The 25673-nt window shown below is 57.8% G+C and overlaps 1 protein-coding gene across 2 annotated transcripts in view; it reads right to left on the bottom strand.

Moving 5' to 3' along the window:
• Positions 1 to 736: 736 nt before the first annotated feature.
• The window catches only part of CRHR2 (corticotropin releasing hormone receptor 2), a 30594-nt gene continuing 5657 nt past the window's right edge, over positions 737 to 25673 (bottom strand). Inside the window, exons 2-13 of one of the 2 annotated variants that reach the window (XM_081147633.1) lie at positions 23752 to 23827; positions 19928 to 20053; positions 12532 to 12617; positions 11392 to 11498; positions 10964 to 11081; positions 9220 to 9373; positions 8635 to 8695; positions 7221 to 7293; positions 3837 to 3922; positions 3601 to 3736; positions 3167 to 3208; positions 737 to 2602 (exon numbers count right to left, since the gene is read on the bottom strand). In XM_081147633.1, the coding sequence (XP_081003759.1) occupies positions 2462 to 2602; positions 3167 to 3208; positions 3601 to 3736; positions 3837 to 3922; positions 7221 to 7293; positions 8635 to 8695; positions 9220 to 9373; positions 10964 to 11081; positions 11392 to 11498; positions 12532 to 12617; positions 19928 to 20053; positions 23752 to 23827 (1206 nt within the window). In that variant the 3' untranslated portion in view covers positions 737 to 2461. The remainder of the gene's footprint in view (positions 2603 to 3166; positions 3209 to 3600; positions 3737 to 3836; positions 3923 to 7220; positions 7294 to 8634; positions 8696 to 9219; positions 9374 to 10963; positions 11082 to 11391; positions 11499 to 12531; positions 12618 to 19927; positions 20054 to 23751; positions 23828 to 25673) is intronic. The other variant, XM_081147632.1, reaches the window with a different exon arrangement.

Raw genomic sequence — 25673 nt, forward strand, 5'->3', positions numbered from 1 at the left:
TGTGGTTCCCCCCAGCACCTAACCCCTCTCTGGCACCCAGGTGTCCATGGTGAGAAATTAAACGAGCAGAGGCAGCAAAGCCCTTGGCAAGTCTGCTAATTCTCGATTCATGTTTTTAACCACATTTAAAGGGGACGTCTTCAAGTGGCCAGCAGACAGGTCATTTGTGGTGACAGATCACTATGCAGTTTTTGGCATATGTCTCAGGAGTTCAGAGAGTCGAGCAGCATCTCCTCATTTATGGGCAAAGGCCTCTCAGCATGTAGTTCCACAAGGTGAAAAGAGGACAGGACGCTGAGTCCCGCTTCATTCTTGCAATATGTTCACCCATGGACTCATGAACCATTAAGGTCCTATCCGTTCCATTGAGATGTGTTTTCAATAAACTTTCCTTTTTAGATTCAACAATTAGCAACCATGTTGTTTTCCTCAACCATACACTACATTTTATATAAAGAAATAGTTGTAATGACTCAATTTAGAAGACTTTAAAACAAAACAAAACACCTTAGAGCCCTGGCCGGTGTGGCTCAGCAGTTAAGAGCATCAGCCTGCCAATCGAGGGGTTGCAAGTTCGATCCCCAGCCCCAGGGCACGTATAGGAGACAACCAATAGATGTCTCTCCCTGCCCCCCCTCCCCCCAGTTTCTACTCTCTCTGAAAAGCAATGGAAAAAAATATCCCCAGGTGAAGATTAACAACAACAACAACAAAAAACACCCTCAGAAACTTTGGTCCCAGGAAATCAAATATTTCTATTTCAATTTCTAAATATATTTTGTGGCAGAGGGCTATGGTGAGGTGAGCAGTAAAAGACTTTCAACCATAAAAAATGCTGCATTCGTATAAGATTCCCCAGGGGACGTGGAATGGAGACACAGTTCAAAGAGAAAAGGAACCGTGTGAATCTCCCACCTTTAAAGAAGAGCGGCTGTGGGGTTTTTAAATAGGTGAGGGTAGGTATCAATCAGTGCTGGGTTTGGAGCCTGTATGATGTTTTTAAAGTATTGTGGCAGTTTTATTTTAGCTCACAAATATTTACCAAATGCCAGAAATCGCATCTCTCACAAGTTTTAAAATGTACGTAAAAAATATTAGATGTTAACATAAAAATGTGCAAGACAAGATATATACAATTTTAAAAACTGAGGGCAGTGAGATGTACCAAGAGCAAAAGCCCTTTTGAACCCTGGCCTGATGGCTCCTCTTGCCCCTGGGCTCCCAGCCCCTCCTGCTGGGTGGCAGGAATGGAAGCCAGGAAGGAAACTGCCCCGGGGTTGTTGCTCAGGGAGACCGTGGGCCTTATCCACCTGTTCCTCGGGATTCCAGAGCCTGGGCCTCTGGGACAGGCCTGGGCGTGGGAGTGAGCGACACCTCTCTGTGCCGAACTCTATTGGTTGGGAGGAGGGGCAGATAGTGTCCTGGGGGAATGATAAGGGTCAGACCTGTGGGGACATGGCAGAGAGAGAGAACTGGCCCCAGCCCAGCTCCAGAGTCTGCAAGCAAGGACGGACCCTTGCCCCACAGCACCCCCTCGGATGCCTGGTCCACTTAACCGCTGGGGAGGCAGTTTCCGTAGAGGTGTGGTTTATTCCACGGAGAAAAAGATTTGTTTTTGAGGGGAGGCTGGTGCCCAGGCTCAGGTGGGGGCTGGAGAATTAGCTCCTATCACTAAAGACACACTTTAGTTTCTGCTACTTCTACCCCACTCCTTGCCCCAGCCAGGCCCCCGCGCTTCTCCTGCACTATGGACCTGACAGGCCTAAGTGTGGCTGCCCTGGCCACACTTCTCCCCACCTGCCCCTCCCCAAACCCTTGAATCCGTGGCCGAGGCTGAGGTCTCCCAGAAAGGAGTCAGCATTCTTCAGGAAGCCCCAGGCGCAGCGGGGTGGCCAGGGCAGGGGTGGGTGTAGCGGAGGCTCCTCCAGGGGCGAGGCCCTGGGATGAAGCCCCCCAAATGAATTCTTACTCCAGCTGCTGTGCCTCCCCCTGACTGCAGAGGGCACCACTGAGTGGTGAGGCTACTGGCAGGGAGCAGGGCCAGCCATCACCCTTTTGCTGGCAGGAAGGCCCACACCACGAGGGGGCAGGGGAACCCAGGTCCATGACAAACTAGCTGTGGGCCTTGGGCAGGCCCTTCCAGGCCCTGGGCCTCAGTTTCCTCATCTGCAAATGGGGCTACATGAGGATCTAGTGTGAGAGGCTGGTGTGGCACAAACTCCTGGAGACACCTGCCCTGCTGTTCTCTCCCTTCTCGGGGTTCCTGTGACTTTTCCACTCTGCTCTGGCCCTGCTGGCCCTGGTCCCTTGGAGCCCCTCGAGCCGCTGCACAGGCTGGAGGGCTGGTCTCGCCCCTCCCTTCTGTCCCCATTGGGACTGCGTGGCAAGGAGATCTGCAGCGGGCAGCGGAGGGTGGGGAAGCTGTCCCTGGAGTGACGGGCGAGGCAGGTGGCAGGCAGGGTCATACAGCGGCCGTCTGCTTGATGCTGTGGAAGCTGATCCGTGTGGGTGACGTGGGGATGGACATGGCTCGGGCCCCGGGGACACGGAGGGAGTGATGGTCCCGCCACCGGTGCCACCTCTTCCTCACGGCTGAGCACACCTGTAGGGAGGCACAGACTTAGCTGAGCCCTCGGGGGCCAATTCTGGGGCCCTGGACAGTCCTCCCCCCTGCTCCCTGCCCCTTTCAGTGCCATTAAGGAAGACCACGGGGTAGCCTTCCTGACGGCCACCCTTGGCACCTTAGGAGTGAGCCCTGCATCTGGAATTTATGGACCCAGGAGCAGAAGAGACACCTGCACAGTCCCACACACCTCGAGGTGGGCTCAGGGAGCCGCGCTCTCTCCTGCCACCACCTCTATTCTGGCTCCTCTGCCGAGAGACCCTGTAGCCCAGGGTCCCCTGCCCACCCAGTTCTCACGGGGCACAGAGGGCTGGTGGCTGTTGTTCCTGGCTGCATACTCGACCTTCACTGCTGGAGTCCCTCAGCCAGCCTTCCTGTCCCCCCAAGGCTGGGTGGTTTCCCAGGTCTCCTCCCTTTTCCACTGTGGATCTGAGCAGAGCCAGGGACCCCAACAGTCCTGAGAGGCTGGTCGCATGTGCTGGATCTGCCCCAGAATGGGTGTGAGGCCCGCAGAGCCCAGGACCCTGGGGCCCGGCCTTGTACCTCTCCATTTAGGAAGCAGTAGAAGACGGACACGAAGAAGCCCTGGAAAGGAAGGAGAGAGGGTCAGGGATCTCCATGGGGATTGCTCTGCTTGGAGGGGCAGAGGGGGACAGGGTAGAGGGAACCCTCTGACCCAGGACCCAAGAGTCTCAGAACTGGGGGGGCCCACCCCTCATGGTACATTGTGTGTGACAGGCTGCCGTGAATCCTAAGAGCGGGTGCTGGGCCAACAGTAGGTACCAGCTGGGTGACCCAGACCCTGTCAGGTGGGCCCAGTTGGGCACTTGGGGGGGTGGTGACAGGGGCCAGGCTCGGGGTCAGTGTGTACCCAAGCGAACCACGTGTGCACCTGTCCCGTGTGACCGTCTCGTGAGGGCACCTGAGCGTCCCAGGTCAGGGAAGTTTGCTGCAAACCCATGTGGCCCTGTGCCCACCTGGAATGAATGCAGGAAGGAGTTGAAATAGATGAACACAATCTGCGACAGCTCGTCCTCCCCAGGGTTGACGAAGAAGAGCATGTAGGTGATACCCAGAAGGGGCAGGAGAACCAGGGTGGCCTTCACCGCTTTCCTGGGGGCAGAGGGTGCCGCTCAGGCGGGGCGGACACAGAGGGCGCTGCCTGGAGGCACAGTCATTTCTCCCTGCCGGGGGCCAGGCGCCCATCACTCACCTGTACTGGATCGTCTCTGACGTGGTGGATGCTCGTAGTTTTGTCATTAGGATCCTGACGATGTTGAACAGAAATATAAAATTGATCTGGAGGGAGGGAAGCAGAGAGGGGGAAGGACCAGGAGGTGGCATAAGCTGAGGCAGCCGCCTCCCTGTAACCCACTGAGCACCCATGTTCCAGGTGTGCACACGTCACATTCATCACCCCAGCACCTTCCTGGGGTCCCAAGGCCTCTCTCAGGGACAGGGAGGTGCCCCTTCTCATTTTTGCTCAGCTGCCTGTCACCTGAGGGCTCCAGGGCCTGCTTCTCTAAAGTGGCCCAGAGGCAGCTAATGAGGTGCAGATGCCACTCCTCCTGAGGCCACTCCTCAGGTCCCTGACTGCCCTGCTCGGAACATAGCAGGACCTGGGCCCAGGGCATTGCCCGAGCCCCTGCCCCTCTACTGCAGGGTCCCCACCTCACTATGGAGGGTCTCCCCAAGGCCCTTCTTACTGAGGCCAGCCCTGCCCTGTGGAGCCGACCTGGCCACATGGGTGAATAACGCCCCAGTTGCCGAAGGAACTGCTCCACCTCTCACCATCCATCCCTATGCCAGTGCAACTCCAGGACCTTCGCAGACACCCCTGAGTCAGTGAGGATGAACTACCTGCTGGGCTGCCTCAGAGGCTTCTGGAAGGGCCTCATTTGTCTTCGTTCTGAGCTGTCTCAGCACCAGAGCCCACCGCCCTCCTCCTCTCCCCAGGACCCGCCTGCCTGGGCTCCTGGGCTCCTGTGGGCTGCAGGTATCCTGTTAAACCTTGTTGGCTTGTCCGTGTGGCTGTGCACCCTCTGCATGGCCCCTGCGAGCCTGCAGGTCTATCCTCTGTGCTTGTTTGCCTTGGAGAGTGTGTGGGTGTATATCTGATGCTCAGAGTCTGGTCCTCACTAGATGCCTCAGCTTTCCCCTCCTGATGGCATTTTCTAGGCAGGTGGAGTCCCAAAGGCCCAAACCCCAAGCCCCGGTGTGTGCAGGGGCCTGGTTGGCCACAGAGAAAGCCCAGACCACACTCATCCCTGCCCCACAGGGCCCCAGACACCACGGTCCTCCAACTAGAGTGTGCAGGTCAAAGGCACCAGATGCAGATCCTGGGCCCACTCCAGACATGCCCAGTGGCAGGTGGGGGCCCTGGAATCAGCATTGGGAACTGGAGCAGCTGGGATGTTGCTGGGAGGGGCACTGAGCAAGGAGACGCTATCTATGCAAGGAAGAGCTCAGGCTTCAGCCAGACAGACCTGACGTGCTGCACGCTGCAGGCACCAGTCTGGGGCCCCGGGAGCGAGCCTGAAAACGGGGGTGGGGACTGGAAATGTGGAGATTTAATGTCCCCGAGACAACCTCCATCGAGGAGGAATGGAGTCTGTGGCTAAGAATCCCAGCTTTCCGACCAGCAGCGGAGGTGGGGGCTTTGCTGGTTTCCTCCTTTCCTTGTCTTCCACGCCCCCCCCCCCTTGCTGTGCTTCCCGGGCCCACCTCCCAAATGAACGTCTGGCACCAAGTCCTTGTCACAGGCTCTGATTCTGGTTGTTCCAGTTGGCATCTGCGTGGCCTTGGGCAAGCAGCCTGATTAGCCTCTCTGAGCTTCTGCTTCCTCACCTGTCCAACAGATAACCACAGAGCCCCTGCCTGGCCCCGAGAGGGGCCCAGAAATGCCACACTCCTTCCCCACAACAGCCTCCTGCAAATGCAACCAGCTGACTCACTCCCCAGCACCCAGAAGCAAGCATGTCTCTCTCACCAGCAGCAATGCTGCTGTGAACTACTGGGGGGGGGGGGGGGCGGGTACAGGGACACCAAGCACAGATCCAACAGAGAGCATGGCAGGCAGATGGTGGGTGACCCGCCTCTGAGTCTCAGCTCAGCTGGCAGTTACGGTGACCTTAGGCAGGTTGTTCCGTCTCTCAGTGTTTTCATCTGTGAAATGGGAAGCATGCTCCCTCCTTCCAGGTATTGGGGAAGGTGAGGACTGTACTTAATGAAGACAGAGCTTCTGGAAGGGCTAACCTTGGAACCTGGGAGCCCTATGGTGCAAACAGCTGGGTGTGGGCTGGGCCAACGGGAAGGGCATGGAGAGGAAGCCGGGAGTTGAGTCTTGACGTGAAGCCCTCCACCCTTGCTCCACTCATTTCCTCACCACCGTCCCGCATGCTTGCCTCGGGGGCTTGCTCCCCATTATGGTTGGTTCCACACCCAGGCCAGCCTTCCTTGGCTGGGTTCCAGGCTCGTGAAAAGCCCTGTCCTCCAGGATGGGCTCTCAGCAGCTGGCCGGGAGGGGATGGGTCCCATGGGGTTTCCAGTCCCACTGGGGGTGGGTGACTCATTGCAGCTGGGACTCCAAGGACAATCCATCCCCTACTGACTGCTGACAGGGACTGGCTTTGCCTCTGAAATAACAGAGCCCTGATGGTGCAACTCCAGGCCTCGGATGAAAAACCTTCTTAGTCATCGCCAGTTCACACATCAAGGACACTCCAAAGATGGGGGTCAAATGAATCCCGGAAAAAGTCAGGAGAAAGAGAGTAAGGGAATAAAAGAGATAAACAGTAATCGCCCCCAGGTAGACCAAAGAGGCCTTCATTAGGCACCTGCTGTGTGCAAGAGGGGTATGGATGCGGCTCTCTCGGTTCCCAGGAGCCTGTGGCCCTTTAAGGGAGCTGGTACCTACAGGAGCCTGAAATTACCGAGCCTGAAATAAGTCTTACGTAAATGCCAGTTTCTTATGGGGCCTTTTTGTGTGTGCCTCTCTCTTTTTTTGCATACAATATATAATGGGTTCATTTTTGCAGAATGCAGCCCCTACTTAAACTCTACCTTAATTAAAGCTCGCTGTGGATTAAAGACAAGCAGCAATTATACCTTAGATTCGAAAACATTTGGTAAAGGGTGAGAGCTGAACCGGGAACAATTGCTTATTATGCTTCATTCTGATACCAGGGCTCGGGGCAGGGGGGGAGTTGGGTCTCGGAGGGGATCACTGGGGGTGGAGGAGGGTGGAGGTCTGGGCTGAACAGAAGCCTGCACACTCTTCTCTTGCAACCAGCTGCCCCCCTGGCCTGGCTCTCAGCATTGTACCTGGCAAGGGGATGTGAGCTGTGGGAAGGCACTGGAAACGGGCCAGTCAGACCCATTCTCTGCCCAGAGGAAGAACCCAGTGCCAGAGAGGGGAGGGGGCTGCATGGGCAGGGAGCGTGGGGAGAGCGAGCTCGGAAGGGAGGCGTCAGGAAGCAGGGTGGCGTGGACAGTGGGGGGAGCGGGGGACTCCCCATGCCACATCCCACCCCAGAGTCTGCTGGGTGTGTCCTCAGCTGCTCCCTTGGCCCCCAGTCTCACCCCAGTGTCCACCTACCACGAGCACGAGGATGATGGGACCCTGGTAGATGTAGTCCACTAGGTTGCCAGGCTCCTTCCCAAACCAGCACCTGCAAAGGTGGGGGGCTGTCAGCAGCCTGCTGAGCCACAGCTGGGGACCACTGTAGACTCGGGCCCATGGTCCTCCAGCTTGACCCTTCCCAAGACCCATTCTCCAGGGCTGCACCCTCCCCAGAAGCCTGGGTGGATGGTCCCAGCCCTACTGAGCACCCTGCTCAGGGTCGGTCTCCCCAGCCGGCCTGAGGGCAGCCCGAGTCTCCTCCCTCCACGCTCCCTCACCCATTCTAGATTGCCAGGCCCAGGGCTCATGATGGGGACCTGAGTTGCCCCCCAATGGCCCTGGGTCCAGCTGCCCTGTGCCCATCTGTGCATTGCTTGGAGCCCGCTGCTCCGTGTGCCAGGCACTCAGCCTCACAAGGCAGCAGGTATGGAGGCAGGAACCTTCTGCCCTGAGCCTGCCTTCCTTCCAGGCGAGTTTCATTCACCCAGGAGAGGGAGCCTGCTGCCACCAGAGGTTCAATTGCTCTCCAGGGTGAATGGTGGGTGAAGCTTCAGGGTCTGGGTCTGGGTCTGGGAGAGGGTTGGGCCAGGAGCCAGTCTGGCTCTGCCAGCAACTCCTTCTGGACCTCGAGAAGGCCCCATGCCTGTGTCCCCTACAACCTCAGAGGTCATCCAGTGCACACTGCCTCAGATAGGAATCTCCCCAGCTGCCCCCAGCACCGGGGGTTCTGCCCTCTGCTTGAATACCCCCTTTGACAGGAAGGTCACTCTCATTCTGCACAATCATAAAGCTGCCAATCTTATTCTTGGGCAGCTTTTATCATTAAGAGCACTTTCTAATGTTAAGTTCCTGACTGCACTCTATTCCTGTCCCCCACAAATCCCATCTGTCTTCTCCAGCCTCAGACAATGTTCCCCTGTCCCCTCTTCTCTCAGCTGGTGGCACCTGACTTCCCAGCCGCTCCGTGGCTGATCCATGGCCAGGTTGGCATCACCTGGGTGTGGCTTAGTATAGCAGAGGCTCTGACGCAGGTAGGGCTCTAGGACAGGACCCTGGCCCCAGGGTCTTTGAGAGGCTCACTTTCCCAGCCTTGGATGTGCTCTGGGATGACAGCCAGGAGCCCCTGGCCTCCTCCATGGACTTCAGTTCTAAGGAGACCTTCCCAGAGGCCAGAGGGGTCATGCATTTGGGAGCTTAAAGAAACCAGAAATCCTAATTCAGTTCAACAAAGTTGGCTTGTCACCAACTACATGAGCACCTCTGGGTGCCAGGGACATATTTTTTAATTTAAGGGTGATGAAAAGCCAAGCTGTCCCGTGAGGCTGCCCTGCCCACAGCTGCCCTGTCCTAACACCCCCCTGACCCCCTGTGGCTGACCTGTCCTACTTACTGTTCATTCTCATAGTAGAGCTTTCCAAAGGCCCAGGCAATGATGATGGGGCAGGGGATGCCTGCAAAAAGGAACAGACATGGGTTGTAGTGGACAGACAGATGGACAGGGGACCCCCTCATAGAACACAGGGTGAGGGGACCATAAGGGGCCTGGGATCATGTTTCCAGTCACCTACTGCTGACCATCCATGACCCCAGGGGCCCTGTCCCTGGACCCCAGGCCCTCCCCTCCCCCACTCTCAGCCTCCCCTCCAAGCAGGTGAGAGAGGTGAGGGGCCTGTGTGATTTTCCGAGATTATCTGATAGGGAAATGCAGCTGGTGGCATCTCTTTCAGAGACAGAGACAAAGGCCTTTGGACCTGCCATCCCAGGCAGGGGAGGAGGGCCGCTTGTGGAAGGTTCTCTCGGGGGGGACTATTTGCTCCTTTCTGGCCAGCATGGAGGGGACCGGCTGCATTGTGGACAGTCCTGGGGTGGTGGGCAGGGCTGTGGTTCTGTCCTTGGACCCAAGATGAAGAGACGTGACCTTGTCAGCAGTCCCCCCGCCCCTGCCTGGCCCTACCACCCCCCTGGGGACCCTCACACCAGCCGATGAAGAGGAAGAGCCACTTGCGCAGGCGCTCGGTGGAGTAGGTCATGACGATGGCCGTATGCAGGTAGCAGCCCTCTACCAACATCCAGAAGAAGTTTGTCACCACGAAGTAGTTGAAGACGGTGGTGATGCAGCGGCACCAGACCTGCAGGGACAGGCGCGGTCAGGGGCCGCGGGCCGGGCGCCACGGAGGCCCGACCACCTTAGTGGCTCACGGCCATGGCGTTGAGTACCCTCCAATCCCACTCTGGGTGGTTCGTCCTGGGCCGTTTCTCTCACTGTTTGAGTTAAGGCCCCCTCGCCACGGGTACTGGGGTGCCTGGGACTTCCCTCCAAGGCTTTCTAATCCCCCTTCTAATCAAGAAAGAGGGCGTCTGGCTCCACTCTCTTTGCAGGCAGCGTCTAGGAAGGATACCACTGTTGTGTTTTCATGGTGCTGTTTTTTGGAAGGTCACCTTTAATCCGTAAGTCTCTCTGGTTTCCACTTAGGGATGGAACATGAAATTTCAGTAGGAAAGTGATTTAGTGTAAAGTGATTCGATTAAAAGGAAATTGTGCTGTGAGTAATAGTACAGGGTCTATGAAGGTGGGCGGAGGCTGCGGAGGCGAGTCTCCAGTCTCCGGGTTTGGGACGATGAATGCTGGTTGCTGCTCTTTGCATCCCCGGCAGAGGAGGATATGTCCCTGTCCTGTCCTTCTGAGCAGGGCTACCTGTCCCCAAGCACACCTCACAGGGGGAGACGGGTGGGGACAGAGGAGGACCTGCCCAGAGCCACCGGGAGCCATGGCCAGGTCCTGGGCCCCAAGTCAGAGCTCTTCTCACAGACCTCCCTGGCCGTCTTTCCCACGGGTCCACCTGCAGAGCACCCTCAGAGCTGAGGTGGGGATGTGGGAATGGTGGTCACAGGAGCCCTGTGATGGGGGCTCTCTGCTCCTGTGGACGGCCTGTCCCCTCTCTGTGACGCACTGAGCTGCTCGCAGCTCCCCCATGACCCCGGCCCTGATCTGGGTCCCCACGTGGCTGCGTGTCTTTCCTTTCTGAGAAAGTCCTGCTGAGGAGGGGAGCTAAAGATCCCTCCTGCCAACCCTGCTTTTTCTCTAAGTTAAGGGACATCTTATCAGCACCAGCCAATACCTGGCTGCAGGACACCCCAACAGTGTATTGAACTTGGTTGGTGCTGAGGCAGGGCTCAATGGGTGGCCAAGTTCAGGGTCCAACCAGGCTGAGTGCGTGCTCAGGTCCAGCTACCCAAACAAAATGTACTGAGAAGTCTAACGGTGTGTCAGAGAACTCTGTGTGGCCCACTCTAGTCTCAGCTTCTCAGTGACGGGGGACACAGTGCACAGTGTTGACACAAATCTGGTGGGCAGCTAATATGTGGACGGCCTGCTCTCAATCCTGCTGCCCAGATGTAGACTCAGATGTGTCACCCAACCCCTCCAAGGCCGTTTCCATGTCTGCATCATGATGCCTACAAGCCTCCCACTGGGACTGAGTGAGATACAGAGCGACAGAGGTCAACTCCAGCCTCTTCTCTAAGGGTCTTCGGAAGGTCTGAGCTCAAAGACGGCGCGTGGGGCAGGAGGAATCGAAGTCTGCTGTCAGGACCCCAGCCCAGCAGCTCCCCCCTCCCCAGCTCTGGAGGGACAAGGGTTGGACTGGACCTAAGAGGTGGGTGTCCCAGAGCCCGGAGCCCCCAGGCCCAGCCCCGGCCCCAAGCCTCTGCCCAGTGACCTCATTGTTTTCATGCACTTCATGGTCGATGAGCTGCAGCAGGAACCACATGACGTTCCGCAGGATAAAGGTGCTGATGAGGTTCCAGTGAATCACATTCCGAAGACAACGAATGCTCCTGTGGGAGGCCAGGTCAGGGGTCAGCCAGGGTCAGGAACCGGCTAGGACTGAGCCCCCGGAGGCCAGGTGGAGACTCAGCCTGGCGTGAGGGCAGGGCTGCACCGGGACCCAAATTCCTGCCACCATGGTGGCCACAGTTGGCCTTCTCACTGCCAGCCTCCTGGGCATCTGCATGCCTGCCAGGGGCCCCTCCCCCATGCCTCTGTCCGCTGGCTCCAGGGCCCCTGGAGTGGAGGTGGGAATGTCTAGGACAGGAGAAGGGGATGCTGGGAGGAGGGACAGGGAGAAATCAGGGGCAGGTGACTCACCGCAGGGCCAGGAAAAGCAGGAAAGCAGCCACGAGGGCTGCCATAGAAACACAGTGGCCCAGGTAGTTGACCATGAGGGCGATGTGGTAATGCAGGCTGTACTTCATCTGCTGGACAGACAGACAGACACACCGGCAGACGGAGGCATGGAGCACATGGAGGGTGGCGCTGGGAACTCCAGCCACGGCCACCCTGTGTGTCCTGACCATGATGGCAGAAGGGCTCTAAGTGTCATCATTGTGCCTGGCTCCTGCATATGACTTCCTCCCGTTGGCCCTGGGCGGCTCTTGCAATTTTGGAGCAGATCTGGACATAGTGTGTTCTGAGACATGCCAGAGGTGCAGGTAGATTTTCTTTTCTTTTTAACTCTGTACTGGGAGTTGCCACCCCTGGATTTAGTCTCAGCTCAGACCCCAGCTGGCTGAGCAACCGAGAGTGGATGGGTTCAAATCTCTGGGACTCAGTTTTGACATCTGCACAATGGGGCCAGCCTGCCCTCCTGCTCAGAGGCAGTGACGGATGGGAGGTCTGAGGGCTGCCGCGGGCTCCGTCTGCCCTGGTGCAGCCAGGCGGGGGTGGGAGGGCATTGACTGCAGAGTGCTTAGAACAGTATCAAAGCCAAATAAAAGCCAGTCTGCTTGTTACTGTCACCAAGGGCTGGCACTTCTAAACAGGCAGTGAGGAAGCACTCCTCCCCGCCACAGGAGACGCCCCCAGCCCCATTTTGCTTTGCCACCTCGGAGGGGCTGTGAGCTGGAGCTGAGAACAGAGGGCTGGGGAAGCCTCGCGCTCCCCTTCATGCCCTGTCCCACTGCCACTCCCCGGCCCTCACTGAAGTCCCCGTTTGGCTCACATTTTGAAGAATCGCTTTCTCAGGGTAGACAACTGGGTTTCCCACCAGCCCCGCTGAGGACTGTGTCGGGTGAATGAGGAGGGGCCTGGAGGTGGGACATATCATTTTGGGTCAGAACTGAGGTGTAGCTTTGAAGGGAGACGGCTGGCCCCGCAGGAAGCGGGGACTTCCGTTTCAGAGCAAGTGGGACAAAATAGAGAGGTTGGGAGACAGGACTGGTTGTGCCATCCTGGGGATCCTGTGTGCTCCACCTGAGCCATCCAGGGTCAGGGAAAGGGGGCACTCACCTCGTCATCCAAAATGGGCACACACTGTGAGTAGTTGATCCGCGAGGCCCACGTCCCGTTCTCCAAGCACTCTCGGTAGGCGTTTCCTGCAAAACGTGCCAACCACCACGAGGCAGGTCACTCCCCTCCTCAAGAACACTCCCCGGCTCCCTGGTTCCCCCAGGATAAGGCCCATACTTCTTGGCTTCCCCAGGCCAGGAAACACAAGCTGCATCTACAAGTGCATCTGCAAGTCCTGTGTGAAAACCGCACACAAGGCTTAGCAACACGCAGCTGAAAGGCACGGATCAGCCCAGTTTTGATACAATCTTCAGTCTGAACGCTTCCTTAAATTTGTTCGAAACTGAACCCAATTGTAAGCCTCAGTCGTGGGTGAAGATTCACGGCTTTCATAATCATAAAGCAGATGACGATTTTCATCTTTATCTCAGCCATTCTATGCTTGATGGGTCCCTACGTTTCCTACCAGTATCAGCACTTTCATTTTAATAACAGCTACCGCTCACATAGCCGGTGTTGACCACGCGCCCGATACTCTCCACTTTATACGCTGCCCATTCAGTGTCCACAGCAACCTCGTGAAAGAGGGACTAACAGTAGCCCATTGCTCGGAGAGAAAACTGAGGCCCAGAGAGATTAGGCTGCCTGCCAAAGACACACGGACAAGAGAGGATTCAGACCCAGAAGGTCTGGCTTAGGCTTCATGCTCCTAACCTCTAGGCTACTGAGCACATAGGAATGGGGGACATTTGGGGAAACAGGACTGTCCTGCTGACCTTGAGCCGTGGCTGTCTGGGTGACGTGATGTCTCCCAATGTTTGCGCCTCTGTGTTAAAGTTGGAATGTGATGTGTGAAAGGACCTCAATGTCTGATACACAAAAGTGCAGGTTTTATCCAAGGGGAATGTACGGAGGAAAGAATGCTCCTATTTACCTTTCTTTAAATTCTAGCTTGACTGGCAAGGTCTCCCTCCTAAGCCCCCTCCTCCAGGCAGCCCACCCTCAACCTCTCACCAGGAGGAACCCCTCCCACCTGAGAGCCCCCAAAGCCCTTTGCCGGCCTCTGTTCTGCATCGCACTATCCGTGTGACTCTTACCTCCCCCACTTGGTTATAAATTCTAAGTGATCCATTGTTGGGGGGTGATTTGTATCAGGGTTCCGCTCTCTGGCTAATGGATGGTTGTTTGCAGAATTTTCTTTTGACTTATGTTAGATATACAATATAAAGCTAATGAAAATAAATAGCACACAGAGCAGTTGCAGAGCTAGAGGGGGAACCTTAGATTGTTTTTGGAAGCAGTGAGTTCTAAAATAATTAAGTTACTTTAAAAACCCACTTCCGTTGAGCTGACAGTGAGCAAAAAGCAATGGAATTATTAAGGAGCACTTGCTGGAGAGCAGAAACAACAGGGGAGATTCTATTAGCTTAATTGTTTTTTAATTTGGAGATCTGAGCTCACAGATTTTTCAAATTCAGGGTTGCTACTGGCCTCTTCCTGCCTCTGGGGCCTATCAGTGCGAGGCCGCCTCTGGCAGGACCCTGCCCCTGGTGTGAGTGAACCAGGCCAGTGCTGGTCCAACCCCAATTCCAACCCCAATGTGAGGACGCCGGTGCCCCGACTCTGATCATGGCGCTCGATTCCCTACTTGGGTTTTCTCCCTCCTCGGGTTACTACAGAAAGGTTGGTGTTAAGAGAATCTGATGTAGAGGGTCAGTGATGTTGCTGAACTGAAGGGCAGAGTGTGGAGTGAAGCCAAAGGACCCGTGTCAAGTATCTTAAGAGGATGGGTCCTTCTGTAAAATGAACAATCCCTTCCTGATGAGGGTTTAGAGTCCCTCTCAACAGGCCTGTGTGAGGCGAGACAGACCCTGATTCTAGCTGCGGTTCAAAGAGAAACATTTATCTTCTGGGAATGTGTTCACAGATGTTACCCAGCCTTCTTGAAGTGCAGTGCTAAGACCCTTCCTCCAGGAAGGCCTCCTCGATTGCTCCCATCTCACAGCTCTTTCTCTCTCTTGAGACTCCCCGCATCCAGTCCTGATGGTCTGAGCCTCACGCTTCCAGCCCTTGCTCGTGACCTGGCCTGGATTGTTCAGGTGCATGAGGCTGGTCTCTGATGAGTGTGAGACTCCCTGAGGACAGGGTCTCAGAGTACTCATCCCAAAGTATGGCATCTCAGGTGGCACTGACCACAGGCTGGGCTTGTGGATGGGAAAGGGTCAGGAGAGAGATGCTGCAAATCTGAGACCTCTCTGGTCCCTTATATCAATGCTTCCAGGGTACCAAGGTCTCTGAATTCTGTCTCCTCTTTTTTTTTCTGGAGTCCACCCCACTCCTGCCCATCCCTCCGCCCTCTCTGGTCGTCTTGCTTAGACTGGTCCCGGCCTCCTATTTTGCCTCCCTGCTTTTTCTCTTGCCCCTTGACTCTCTTTCCTTTACCCAGACTGTCAGTGATCATGTCGATTTATGCTTAAAAGCCATAGGCAGCTTTTCATTGCTTGTGGGAATCAAGTCCAACTTTCCTGGTGTGATATTCAAGGCCCCAGACACTCGGGCCCCTGCCTAACTTTCCTGACACATCTCCAGCAGTCCACATGGCAGTTGGCATTTGCACAACCGGCTCTCTGCTGAACCGCCCCTTGAAACACCCTCCTCACTGTCACCCACTTCTCACTGGCAAACTCCTATCTGTCTCCTAAACCCCAGCTCAAATGCCAGCTCCTTCTGGAGGCTTCCTCAACACCCGAGATATTAAGTAATTCCTTCTTTTTAAAAGTTTATTTTTTAAATCCTTACCCGAGGATATTTTTTCCATTGATTTTCAGAGAGAATGGATGGGAGGGAGGAAAGGGAGAGGGGAAGAGAGAAACTTCGACGTGAGAGAGACACAGCGATTGGATGCCTCCTGTACGCTCCCCAACCAGAGCCGGGGATCAGACCTGCAACCAAAGTACGCGCCTTGACTGCTAATCAGTCGGGGGGCATGGTAGCTCTGACCACTGAGCAAACCCATCCAGGGCTCTTCTTTATTTAAAACACCTCCTCTCTGTTCCAGTCCTTGAAACACAGGCCTTCATGTTCTACTGTCCTTGACACACAGCAACACATCCATTTCCTATCGCAATGCAGTACACAGACACACACGTGCACACACACACGCGCACCAACCCACACCACTGAATTCAGCTTCGCAAAGCGAAAGCTATCTTATCCACAGTCATAGTTTCCTTTATATTCCATACTAACAAATTCTGTTTATTTTATATACAAATGCTGGTCGTGGCCCCACTAAACTGACTTCACAATCCATGACTGTGCTACAACCTGGAGTGTGACAAACAAAAATCTCTATGAGAGCATTTGCCATAATTCATGACGCCCATCACCTCATTGGACTGGATACTATTCTTTGATTCTGAAGCTGTGCTCCCTGGGGCCAGACAAGTAGGCAGAGACCATACTGGGGCCACCGGCTCCCCCTCAGGACTGAGCCACTGAGTACACGTGGGCTGCATTGAACTGACTCAGGCCGGCCGAAAGCTCGGGAAGCAGGGTCCGGGATGTGGGATGTGGTAGCAGGAGGGCGCTCCCCTCAGAGGCCCAGCCGTGCCTGGGGGTGAGGCCACAGCCACTGGGTACCAGGGGACTGGATGACAGATGCTCCCAGCCCTTCAAGGGATCTGGCTAATGAGGATTCCGAGCCCTCGGGCACAGCCTGGCACAGGAGAGAGTAAGACAGAAAGAGTCTCCCCTGGGAACCACGGGAAGATGGGCACAGAAAGTCTGAGGGCAGGTGGCCAGGCCAGAATCTGGGGGTGGAGGGAGCGAGGTGGGTGTCTGTTACCACAGCAACACAGGTGCCCCGGCCGGAGATCGATGCTGTGGTGTGCGGTGCGGCCTGCCAGGGGCATTAGGGTCTGAACGATGCAGGCAGGGGCTTCTCCTCCAGGGCTCCGTGGCCTGGGAAGCCTGGACCCTGTCCCCAGCAACGTGCTAGGACTCTGCCCCCAGAGTGGCCCCAGCCTGTTGAAAGCCCCCATTACAATGGGCGCCCTCCTTTCAGATGTGACATTTTAATAGGAGTTCCTGCTTCAGGCAGTCACCTGAGTGGTCCAGAAGCATGGCTGGGAAAAGATGGGGGCCTATATTCCACCTGTAGTTTTGTCTCTGGCTGGCTAAGTGACCTTGGCTAAGTCCCTTCCCTCTTGGCCTCAGTTTCCCCTCTCAGAAAAAGGAATGTAAATTGGTTCCCACTGATGGTACTGGCATCACAGGTGGGTCGAGTATTTGTCGTGTGGCCTTCTCAACGTGCGAAGTGCCAGTAGTAACCACGAGTTATTGTGACAACCCCAAACACCCCTACACCACTTTCAAGTGTCCGCTAGGTTGGCACTGCTATCTCTGTTAACTGGTAATGCATTGGAGATAGATCGGCACAGGAGACAGGCCTTGGGGGACCAACTGATGTTGGTGGTAGTTATGGGGGACAGCGCAAGAGACAGGCTGGGCGTGGGCAGTGAGTGGGACTGCCGTGAAGGGGCAGTAACATGGCCATGGGTAATGGCAAGGAGGGAGGTGGGAAGGACGTCTCAGAAGCAATATTTATTGAAGGAATGAGCTCACTGCGCAGGGCAGGAGTGTTCAGCACCACGGACAGCGGGACAAACCCGTTCCCCATCACCTATGCGGCACCCCTACCTTGGAGAGATCCCAGGCCCAGCCCTCCTACCCTGCCTTTTGCCCATGGCCCAGGGGCTACACTAGTCCACGACCCTCTAGAAGGCCCAGCTTCAGCCCTAGGTCTTCCAGATGCTTCCACGACTGCCCAGCCCGCCTGAGGGCTCAGCTGCCCCCTCTCCGCGTTCAGGCCGGGCCAGGGTTTCCCAGCCAGCCTAAGGAGGCAGGGTCCAGGCGGCCGCTCCTCTGGTCCTTTCTGAAGGGCTACACAGAGCGGACTACGCAGGGGCTCAGGACGGACCGAGGTGATGCTGTTGCCTAGGAGACGGGGGATCCCTGAATGAGGAGAGGCTTAGAGTCGGCCACTGTGGACCCCTGGCCCCGCCAAGCTGCATGGCAAATGCAAATGGTCACACAGGAGAGGAGCATCTAGGGTCTCGTACACATGCCACAGGCAGGTTGAGCCCTGCTTCCAGAACTGCTGGCGCCGGAAGTGCACCCCCACCTGGGGTAGGAGCCTCAGCCTAAAACAGCAAGCCTGTGGTCTGTACCCTCCAGATTCAGGGCAGATTCAGTGTTTGTCCCCAGAAAAGCACGTTGGAAACTGAGTCAGCAGGCATCTCCTTGGGAATTTGAGAGGGGGAGGCAACTTCTCCCTTATTGGGTCTAAAGGGACCCAAAGAGGGAAAGTGACATGTCCAGGGTCACCAGCAATGAACAGGGAGAACTAGATCTCTCTCCCCTGGGATGTACGTTCTCATGGGAGCCCCTGGAGCCAGTGTGTCTGGCAGGAAGAGGCGCTCTCTGCTACACCATGTCCCAGAAGATGCAGTCAGCTGTGCCCTCTGCCCTGTCTATCTGGGACCCTCCTTTAGGCCCTGTCCCTGCACCAGGCCTGCCTTCCAGAATTGTGACATCCCCACTGTGTCTGGGTCCACTGCCCCCCTCTCCAGGAAGCCTTTCGGGAATGCTCCAGTGCCCGCCAAGCCCCTCTTTCCAATCCCTGACTGTCGAATTGTGTGAGTCTGGTCTTTAAGCAGCCTGGGCTCCCTGAGGGCAGGGCTCAGCCATTCCCATCACCTCTGTCCCCTCAGGGCTGAACAGGAGATTCTCCCCAACAGGGCCGGAGATCCAGAGGCTGAGGCTGAGCTGGGCTTAGGAGGAAGGTAGGCATCAGCCAGGGGGAGGCAGCAGCCTCTTTGTAGCTGTGAGGACCACAGGGACAGCCCAGGCTGGGGTAGGAACCAGAGCAGCGCTGCCCCCCAGCCCCCAGTCCACAGTCTATGGGTGGAAATGCCTTATCACCTTGGTTAGCCCTTAGTCTCCCCGCCCAGGCTGAATCAGGATCCTGAGCTCCACCGCCACACCCCACACAGCTCGCAGGATCCTAAAAATACAGTTTTATAATCTCAGGACTGGGAAGGAGCATGGAAATCGTTCCTTCTGCTTGCATACCTGCCTGGTCAGGGACCTCGCTTCCAAGCAGGGAGGTCTGTTTTAATAGTGGATAGAAAACATGTCCTCAGATGATGCAGAAATCTTTCTGAGAGGCCTCTCTCTCTCCTGTCCCCTCCCATTAGGAGCAGGTCTGCTGTCGGACTCCTTGGGGCACAGCTGCTCCTGGGGCCGGCAGAGCCCTCCACCAGTGCAGGCGGGGGAGCGGCGCTTAGCGTCAGATGCAGGCCCTGCCGCCCTGCCCTCCAACCATCTCTCTGCCAAGGCCTCAGGCTCTGAGACAAGCGTGTGTGTGTGTGTGTGTGTGTGTGTGTGTGTGTGCACCTGTGCACGAGAGGGGAGGGGCCAGCTGTGCCACTTTAGACACAAACATTCAGGGAGAGGCTGCTGTGATGTTTCCAGGACGCGTGGGGGCTTCAGACACCCCTCCCCCTCTCAGAAGGCTCTCTGCTGGTGGGGTGGGGCTGGGGATGCCAGCGTCCTTCAGGGTGGACCAGTGATTGCTGCCCCACAGCCACACAAGACACTCCCACACGGCTCCCATCAGGTCTTCCGCGGGGCACAGACTCAGGCACCCCCTGCTCCCAGAGCTGGTCCCTAATCCCACGTGGGTGCTGGGCGCCTCCTGCAGCCTCTGTGTGAAGCCAGGAGGAAGGGGGGGGCTGATTACCTGGGCGCTGGAGTAATGCAGCCCACGGCCCCTGACTCAAAGCCCAGAGGGTGAGCCTGGAAACGTGGGTAGGAAGCGGCAACCCCACCCTGCACCCCGACCCAGCAGCTCCTGTGCACAGCTCGCTTTCCCCACGCGCGCTCACCCCGTCTTTCCCGCCTCCTGCCTCCTGGTCTCTGCGGTCAAGGGCGACCCCCCACTCACGCCGGGAGGAGGGCCCTCCGCGGACGCGGCCCCCGCCCCCGCCCCCGCCCCCGCCCGGGGGTGGCACTGGCTGAACAGCGCACCCCGCGGGGAACCTGCGCTCCCGGCTGTACGACGTGGAAGCGGGTTCGCCCTCAGGAGGGAGGGAGTTTTTCTTCTTCCCTCTCTGGGCTCCCGCGGCTCGCGTCGGAGCCCGGGGGTCGTGGGCAAAGCGCCGCCTCCCTGGGGCCGCAGCCGCAGCGGGGTGGGCGCAGGGGCGGGTCCGCGGCGCGCGGGGGGACGGCGCCCAGCCCCGCAGCACGTCCCGACGCGGGGTCGGGAGCCCCTCCGCTCCCAAACCGCGCTCCTGCAGCGGGGCCGAGCCCGCGGGGGGCCCGGGACACTCACGCGTGGCGTTGTACTTGATGCCGTTATAGTACTCGGGGCACGGCCTCTCCACCAGGGCTCCGGCCGCGCTCCGGGGCCAGCACGTCCCGATCGCGTCCAAGGTCGTGTTGCAGGAGGAGTAGGGACCTAGCGGCGAGAGAGGGGAGCGGAGCGGGACTCAGAGGGGTTGCCCGGGCGCGCGGGGCGCGCGGGATGCGGGGCGCTCGGAGCGCGGGGCCCGGGACGCACCAGCGCGCCCGCGAAGGAGCCCGCGCCGCCGGGTCCGCTCGCCCCCCGCCTACCCTCGGGGCCCGGGGGCAGCGCCCAGCCGTCCGGGAACAGCTCTTCGGCCAGCGCCAGGCTGCAGTTGGCTTCCAGCGGGCGGAGCAGCGGCGCCGCGTCCATCGCGCCCGGCCGTGCGCAGAGGGGGTGTGAGCGCGCGGCCGCGGGGGGCGCCCGCGGGACGCGGGGCTGGGTCCTGCCCGCCCGGCCCCGACCTGCCGCCGCCCGCGGGCGCTGCGCCCAATCGCCCGGCGCCTCCGAGTCAAGACCGTCAGGGAGGGGGCGGCGGGGCGCCGAGCTGCGGGCCCACCCTTTCGGTCGCGGCCAATGGCGCCGTCAGGGGGCGGGGCCGGGCGGCTCCTCCAGCCCCCGACCCAGGGTCCGGCCGCTGCGCGGGGCAGAGGAGGGCGGCGGGGTGGAGGGCGTGGGCCTGGGGCGGCGGGGGGCCCGTCCGCGGGTCTGCGGGGGCAGCGCGCCCGCCACCCCGCCCGAGGGGCCCGCTGCCGTCCGCGCGCAGATCCGCGCCCCAGAAAAGCTCCTGGCGGCCTCCGAGCAGGGGGTGGATTGGAGGGACTTCGAAGGAAACGGGGAGGCCACCGGAAAGTGTAGTGAGAACGAGGTGCCCGGTGCCCGAATGGGTGAGGACCTGGGCGGGATGGAGAGGGAGCTGCGAGGAGACCTGCGGGTGCGGGGGACCGGAGGGAGGAGCCGGTGACAAGTCCAGGGAGACGCTGTCTGGGATCATCTGGAGGACGATCTGGGGCACCTGGGGCTGCCGGCCCTGCGCTCCCGAGGGAGTGGCCTCTCTGCCTCCTGGCCCGCAGGGCCACCTGAGAGTGGCTTCCCCGCGCACGTGTGTGTGTGTGCGTGCGCGTGTGTGCGTGTGTGTGCACGTGTGTGTGCGTGCGCGTGTGTGCGCGTGTGTGTGCGCGTATGTGTACGCAGATCAGGCCCCACAGCAAGTGCGAAGGGGTAAAAGCCTTCCTGTGGACCCTGCTCCGGCCCCATCAGAACTCCCTGCTCTGGAATCTGCTGCGGCTCCATTCTCAGTGCCCAGGGTGAGTCCCCTACTCATGCCTGCTTTGGGGGAGGGCCGGTCGGCTGGGCTCAGGAGACAGGGCCAGGGGTGTGGTACACCCCAACTCTGGCTGGGTTCTGGTCCTGCCCGTCTCTACTCTTCCTGCAAGTCACCCAGGTTCTAGCCCTCTCTTCTGGGGCTGTTTCTACATCAGTGAAATGTTGTCTGAGGCCCCTCCCAGGCCTGAGAGACTCTGGTTCTGAATTTTGAGATGCAAAGAATGAGGGATGTCCGCGCATGTGAGTGTGTGTCTGTGTGTTGTGCGTTTCTATGTTTAGAGGGCAGGGAGAGGGGCCCAGGCCCAGCTGGGGTGGAGGCCCCCCGGGAAACTAGTCCTGCCCCTCTTGCCAGACTCCACTGGGAACACAGCTGCCAGAGAAGGCTGAGCCCCCTGAGCCAGCACTGTGCCCTGAGCAGCGAGAGCGGGGGAGGCAGCTGGGCTGCCTTTGTTTGCTCCAGTCTCACTAGCCTCCCTGTTAATGCTGCGGTCACTGCCCAGGCAGACCCCCTAGACCCCCCTACAGGGCTCTCAGTATGGACATCTCTCCAGGGCTGCTGACCGGCAGGTACAAGGTGCAGGCTAGCCAGCCAGGTCTGTCCTCTGCCTCCTGAAGGGACAATCAGAGCCCTAGGCTCAGCTCTGGGCAGCTGCAGAGGCAAAGGTTCCTTGGTGTCCATCATGACCAGTGGGGAGAATTGAGTCCCAACCCCCACCTCAGACCCAAGTCCCAACCCCAATCCTGGGCAGAGTCCTGTCCCCAGTCCCAGACTTAGCCTTGCCTCCCAGGACCCCACATAGGCTAGAGGGTGGCTGGCACGTCAGCCCTTGTCTTCGCTGAGAAATAGTCTCCTTCAGGCACCGGGGAGGGCCCTCCATACACTGACCTCGGTGCAGAGGAAAGGGAGAAGTGAAGCTAAGTTATTAGCTGCCCATCACTGGAGCCACCACTCAGGGGAAGCAGCTATGTCAGGGGTGGCGAGCGCCCAATGACAGAGGCCAAGGACTTCTCATCTCACATGCCGTTTTCTGCAGGATGGAAGGCTGGCCTGGGAGACTGGACTGCTCTCAATTGGCAGAGTACATGTGATAAAGGCTCTTCTTGGGAGTGACCCTTTCAGTGACAGAGCCAAAGGCCATTCTGCATCTTGACTGGCCAGTTGGGGTCTGAGTAGAGCCCCGCAGATCCAAGGTCCCCTGGTTTCCGGGATGCAGGGCTGTTTCTTCACGGATCTCATTATTAGAGGCACAATTGTCTGTTATTCTGGGTGTGACAGAGAGGGAACAGAAAGGTAGCAGCTTTGGAACAAATTGTTTTTACAGCTCACTTTACTGTTTGAAAATAGGTAAATGGGAGGAAATTGTCAAGAGCTAAGATGTCTTTCAATTAGATTAAATCCAACTACAAATAAATAAGGTCTGGGCCTTTTTCCTATTTAAGGAAGCAGAGGTAGATGGGTGGCCCCTGGGATGGAAGCCAGGGGGAGAGGTAATTGGGACAGTGTGTGCCCCAGGCTGGTGGGACAGGCTGCACGCAAGTTCGGGGAAATGTGACAGGTGCTGGGGAAGACACCTGTGTGTCATAGGCAGCACGGGGCGGGGCAGGTGCCTCTGGCTCACCTCGGGTGTCAGCTGCAGAGGCAGTGACCGGTTCCGGGCAAGCTCAGACACACAGCATGCGCCTCTGGTCACAGCCTAACGCCTGGCATCAAGTAGGCATGCAGAGCACAGTGAAAACACACACGGCGTCACACACAGTCACATGATTTCACGGTGTCACACGCTCATTCACCCGACCACCCATCCAACGTCAACTGGAAAACAGGATGTAAGGGGACAGTCTGTCTTTGCCTCTCTAAGGGCCTGTGTGCAGCCAGACTGAAAAGACAGGGGTGTGCAGAGCTGGGACACAGCTGTGCGGTTGACTCAGGCGAGGCCAGGAGGTACTCCACTCTTGCCCTGTGACACTGGGGACAGTGCCCCCACTCCAGCCCACCTACCCACCCGGGCACAGGGGGGATGGCCTGGTGTTTTATGTTGAACCCTGGACCAGACTGTGGGGCCAGCAAGGGCCCTCTGCAACCTTCCGATCCCACATTCTCATTTACAGAGAGATAGGCAGAGGGAAGCCTAGAGGAGGAAAGGGAATTCCCCGCGCCGACCCGTCCCAGGCCATCCTCATGTCTGCAGAAGCCGGACTGGGCCGGTGATCATGTCACTCCTCTCAAGCGTGGCTCCCGATGGCCCTCAGGATGGAGCCCAGCTCTCTAGCACCACAAAGGACATTCTTCATGACCATTTATCTCCCATCTTCTCCCTCCTGCTCAACTTGAGATGCCCCTTGGAACAGCTTGTCGGTCCCTGGAGCCACTCTATACCTCTGCACCTTTGCACGTGCTGTTCCCTCTGCCAGGAATGCCCGCACCGCTCTGGGACCCACGCTCATCCCTGGGTCCACCCTATGGTGCTGGCAGGCAGCCGGCATACCTGAGAAGTTGGCAAGGGTGGTGATGGTGTGGCAGTACTGCTCCAGTAACGCCCACGGGTGCTGGTCTCCAGATGCCTAGGAAACAGGAGGGGCGAGGGTGACAGGTGAGGTCCTGGGTAGCTGACAGCACACGTCTGTCCCCTGCCCTGTTCTGTCATTCATCCCTTACTCCTCTCACCTGTGTTGTACAGAGGGGGAAACTGAGGCGGAAAATGCCCAAGGCCAAACAGCAGAATAGCAGCCTGGCCAGGTCTGGAACCCCGTCCCCAGAATTGGTCCCGTACAGCTTGACCTCTGAGGTAGGAACCTGCTCTGTGCATCCCTCAGCCCCCAGAGGTCTCCTCCGCAGGCTGGGATGCACTCCTGTACCTGTGTCCTTCTGCCAGCAAAGCCAGGTAGAGATCACCAGCAGTTCATTTGCCCAATAAATATTTGTAGGACACCTACTGTGTGCCTGGCCCTGGCTGGGGAAGCCAGTGGATGTACTTGGGTAGTCTCAGGCCAGGTAGAGATCCTCTAGATTTAGAAGGTTCAGAAGGGAGCAGGGGCGAGTGGGTGTTTCACACTGTCACAAGTAAACGGGCAGTTGCCAAAGGTGTTAGATTCACACATGCAAGAGACACCTAACCTGGACATGGGAAGACAAGGGAGGCTTCCTGGAAGAGGCGGCACTTTGGGGACAACCAGAGGATGAGTAGAGAAAAAGGGACCACTGTGCCAGTGTGAGCACTCACCATAGAACAGACGTGTGGTGGTTGCAACAATGGCAACCCATCCAAAAGATAAAAACCACCCAGGACCCCATCTCCTGAAAAACTCATGAGAGTGGGTGCTGGGCATGGAGGGGTAAAGTAGGTGTGATTATCTGTGCTTCAGGGGACTAGCTTCTGGTGGGAAGGATGGATGGGTGACCAACTTGTTATAGCATCTACAATTTGCTAGGAAGGAATGGGGTAGTGTCACAAAGGTGGTCATGTTGATGTGGGCTTTGAAGGTTGAGTAGGAGTTCGCCCAACTGATAAGGGCAGTGCCAGGCAGGGCATCCTGGGTAGAGAGCACAGCATGTGCAAAGGCTGAGAGGCTAGAAAATTCATGGTGTGAGACTGACAGAGAGCAATGCACTCTCGAATACTAATCCTCAGCACTCTTTCTCTCAAACTACCACTTTTCCTGCTCTGTGGCCAATGCATGTGCACGAGTTGTGTGCACATGTGTGTGCGTGTGTGTATATGGAGGATGACTTTTGCTCCCCTCCCGACCTTGACGTAACTGATTCTAGGATTCTAGAAGCCACTGCTCCACCAGTGGGTTGCCCTTCCCTTTCCCCCTGCCTGTCAGATGTTCCCTTTCTGACAACTGGGTCAATGTTTATCCCAGGATGTCCCCAGGGCCAGGATTCGATAGCCCTCAAACATCACATTCCCTACATGGGGCTCAGTCTATTTCCTGTGCTGGGTCTGCAGGCCACTCGCTCAGCCTCGCCAGGCTGGCCTGGAGCTCCTAACTAATCACCGCCTCTGGTCAGATGGGAGAGCGCTGCAGCCCCCCAACCTAGGGCTGCAGGGATGGCATTTACAGGCACTCACTGCACCGGATCTGCCAACCCTCACCCACAATGCAGGGTGCAGGGGCTGTCCCTGCTTCAGACGCTGCGATCTGAGGCTGTGGCTGAGTCTCCTTGCTGGGCAAAGCACGGGGCCGCTGTGCTCAGCACCATGCTTGCTGTTAGGGCCTGGGAACCATGTGCGAGCGGGTCAGGGGTGGTTTTGGAATGACCCCCAGATCTGGCTCCATCTCCTGTGACTTGTCCGCTGGTCCAGTAAGGGCACAGCCAAAGACGCTCATGCTCTTCAAGGGGCTCGCTGGTGGATCGACTCAGTGCAAACCCACAGCACACCCTGGAGGTGCCCACTTGGGGTGG

The sequence above is a fragment of the Miniopterus schreibersii genome (genome assembly GCF_964146895.1).
Source record: "Miniopterus schreibersii genome assembly, chromosome: 9".
In the NCBI taxonomy this organism is placed as follows: domain Eukaryota; kingdom Metazoa; phylum Chordata; class Mammalia; order Chiroptera; family Miniopteridae; genus Miniopterus; species Miniopterus schreibersii.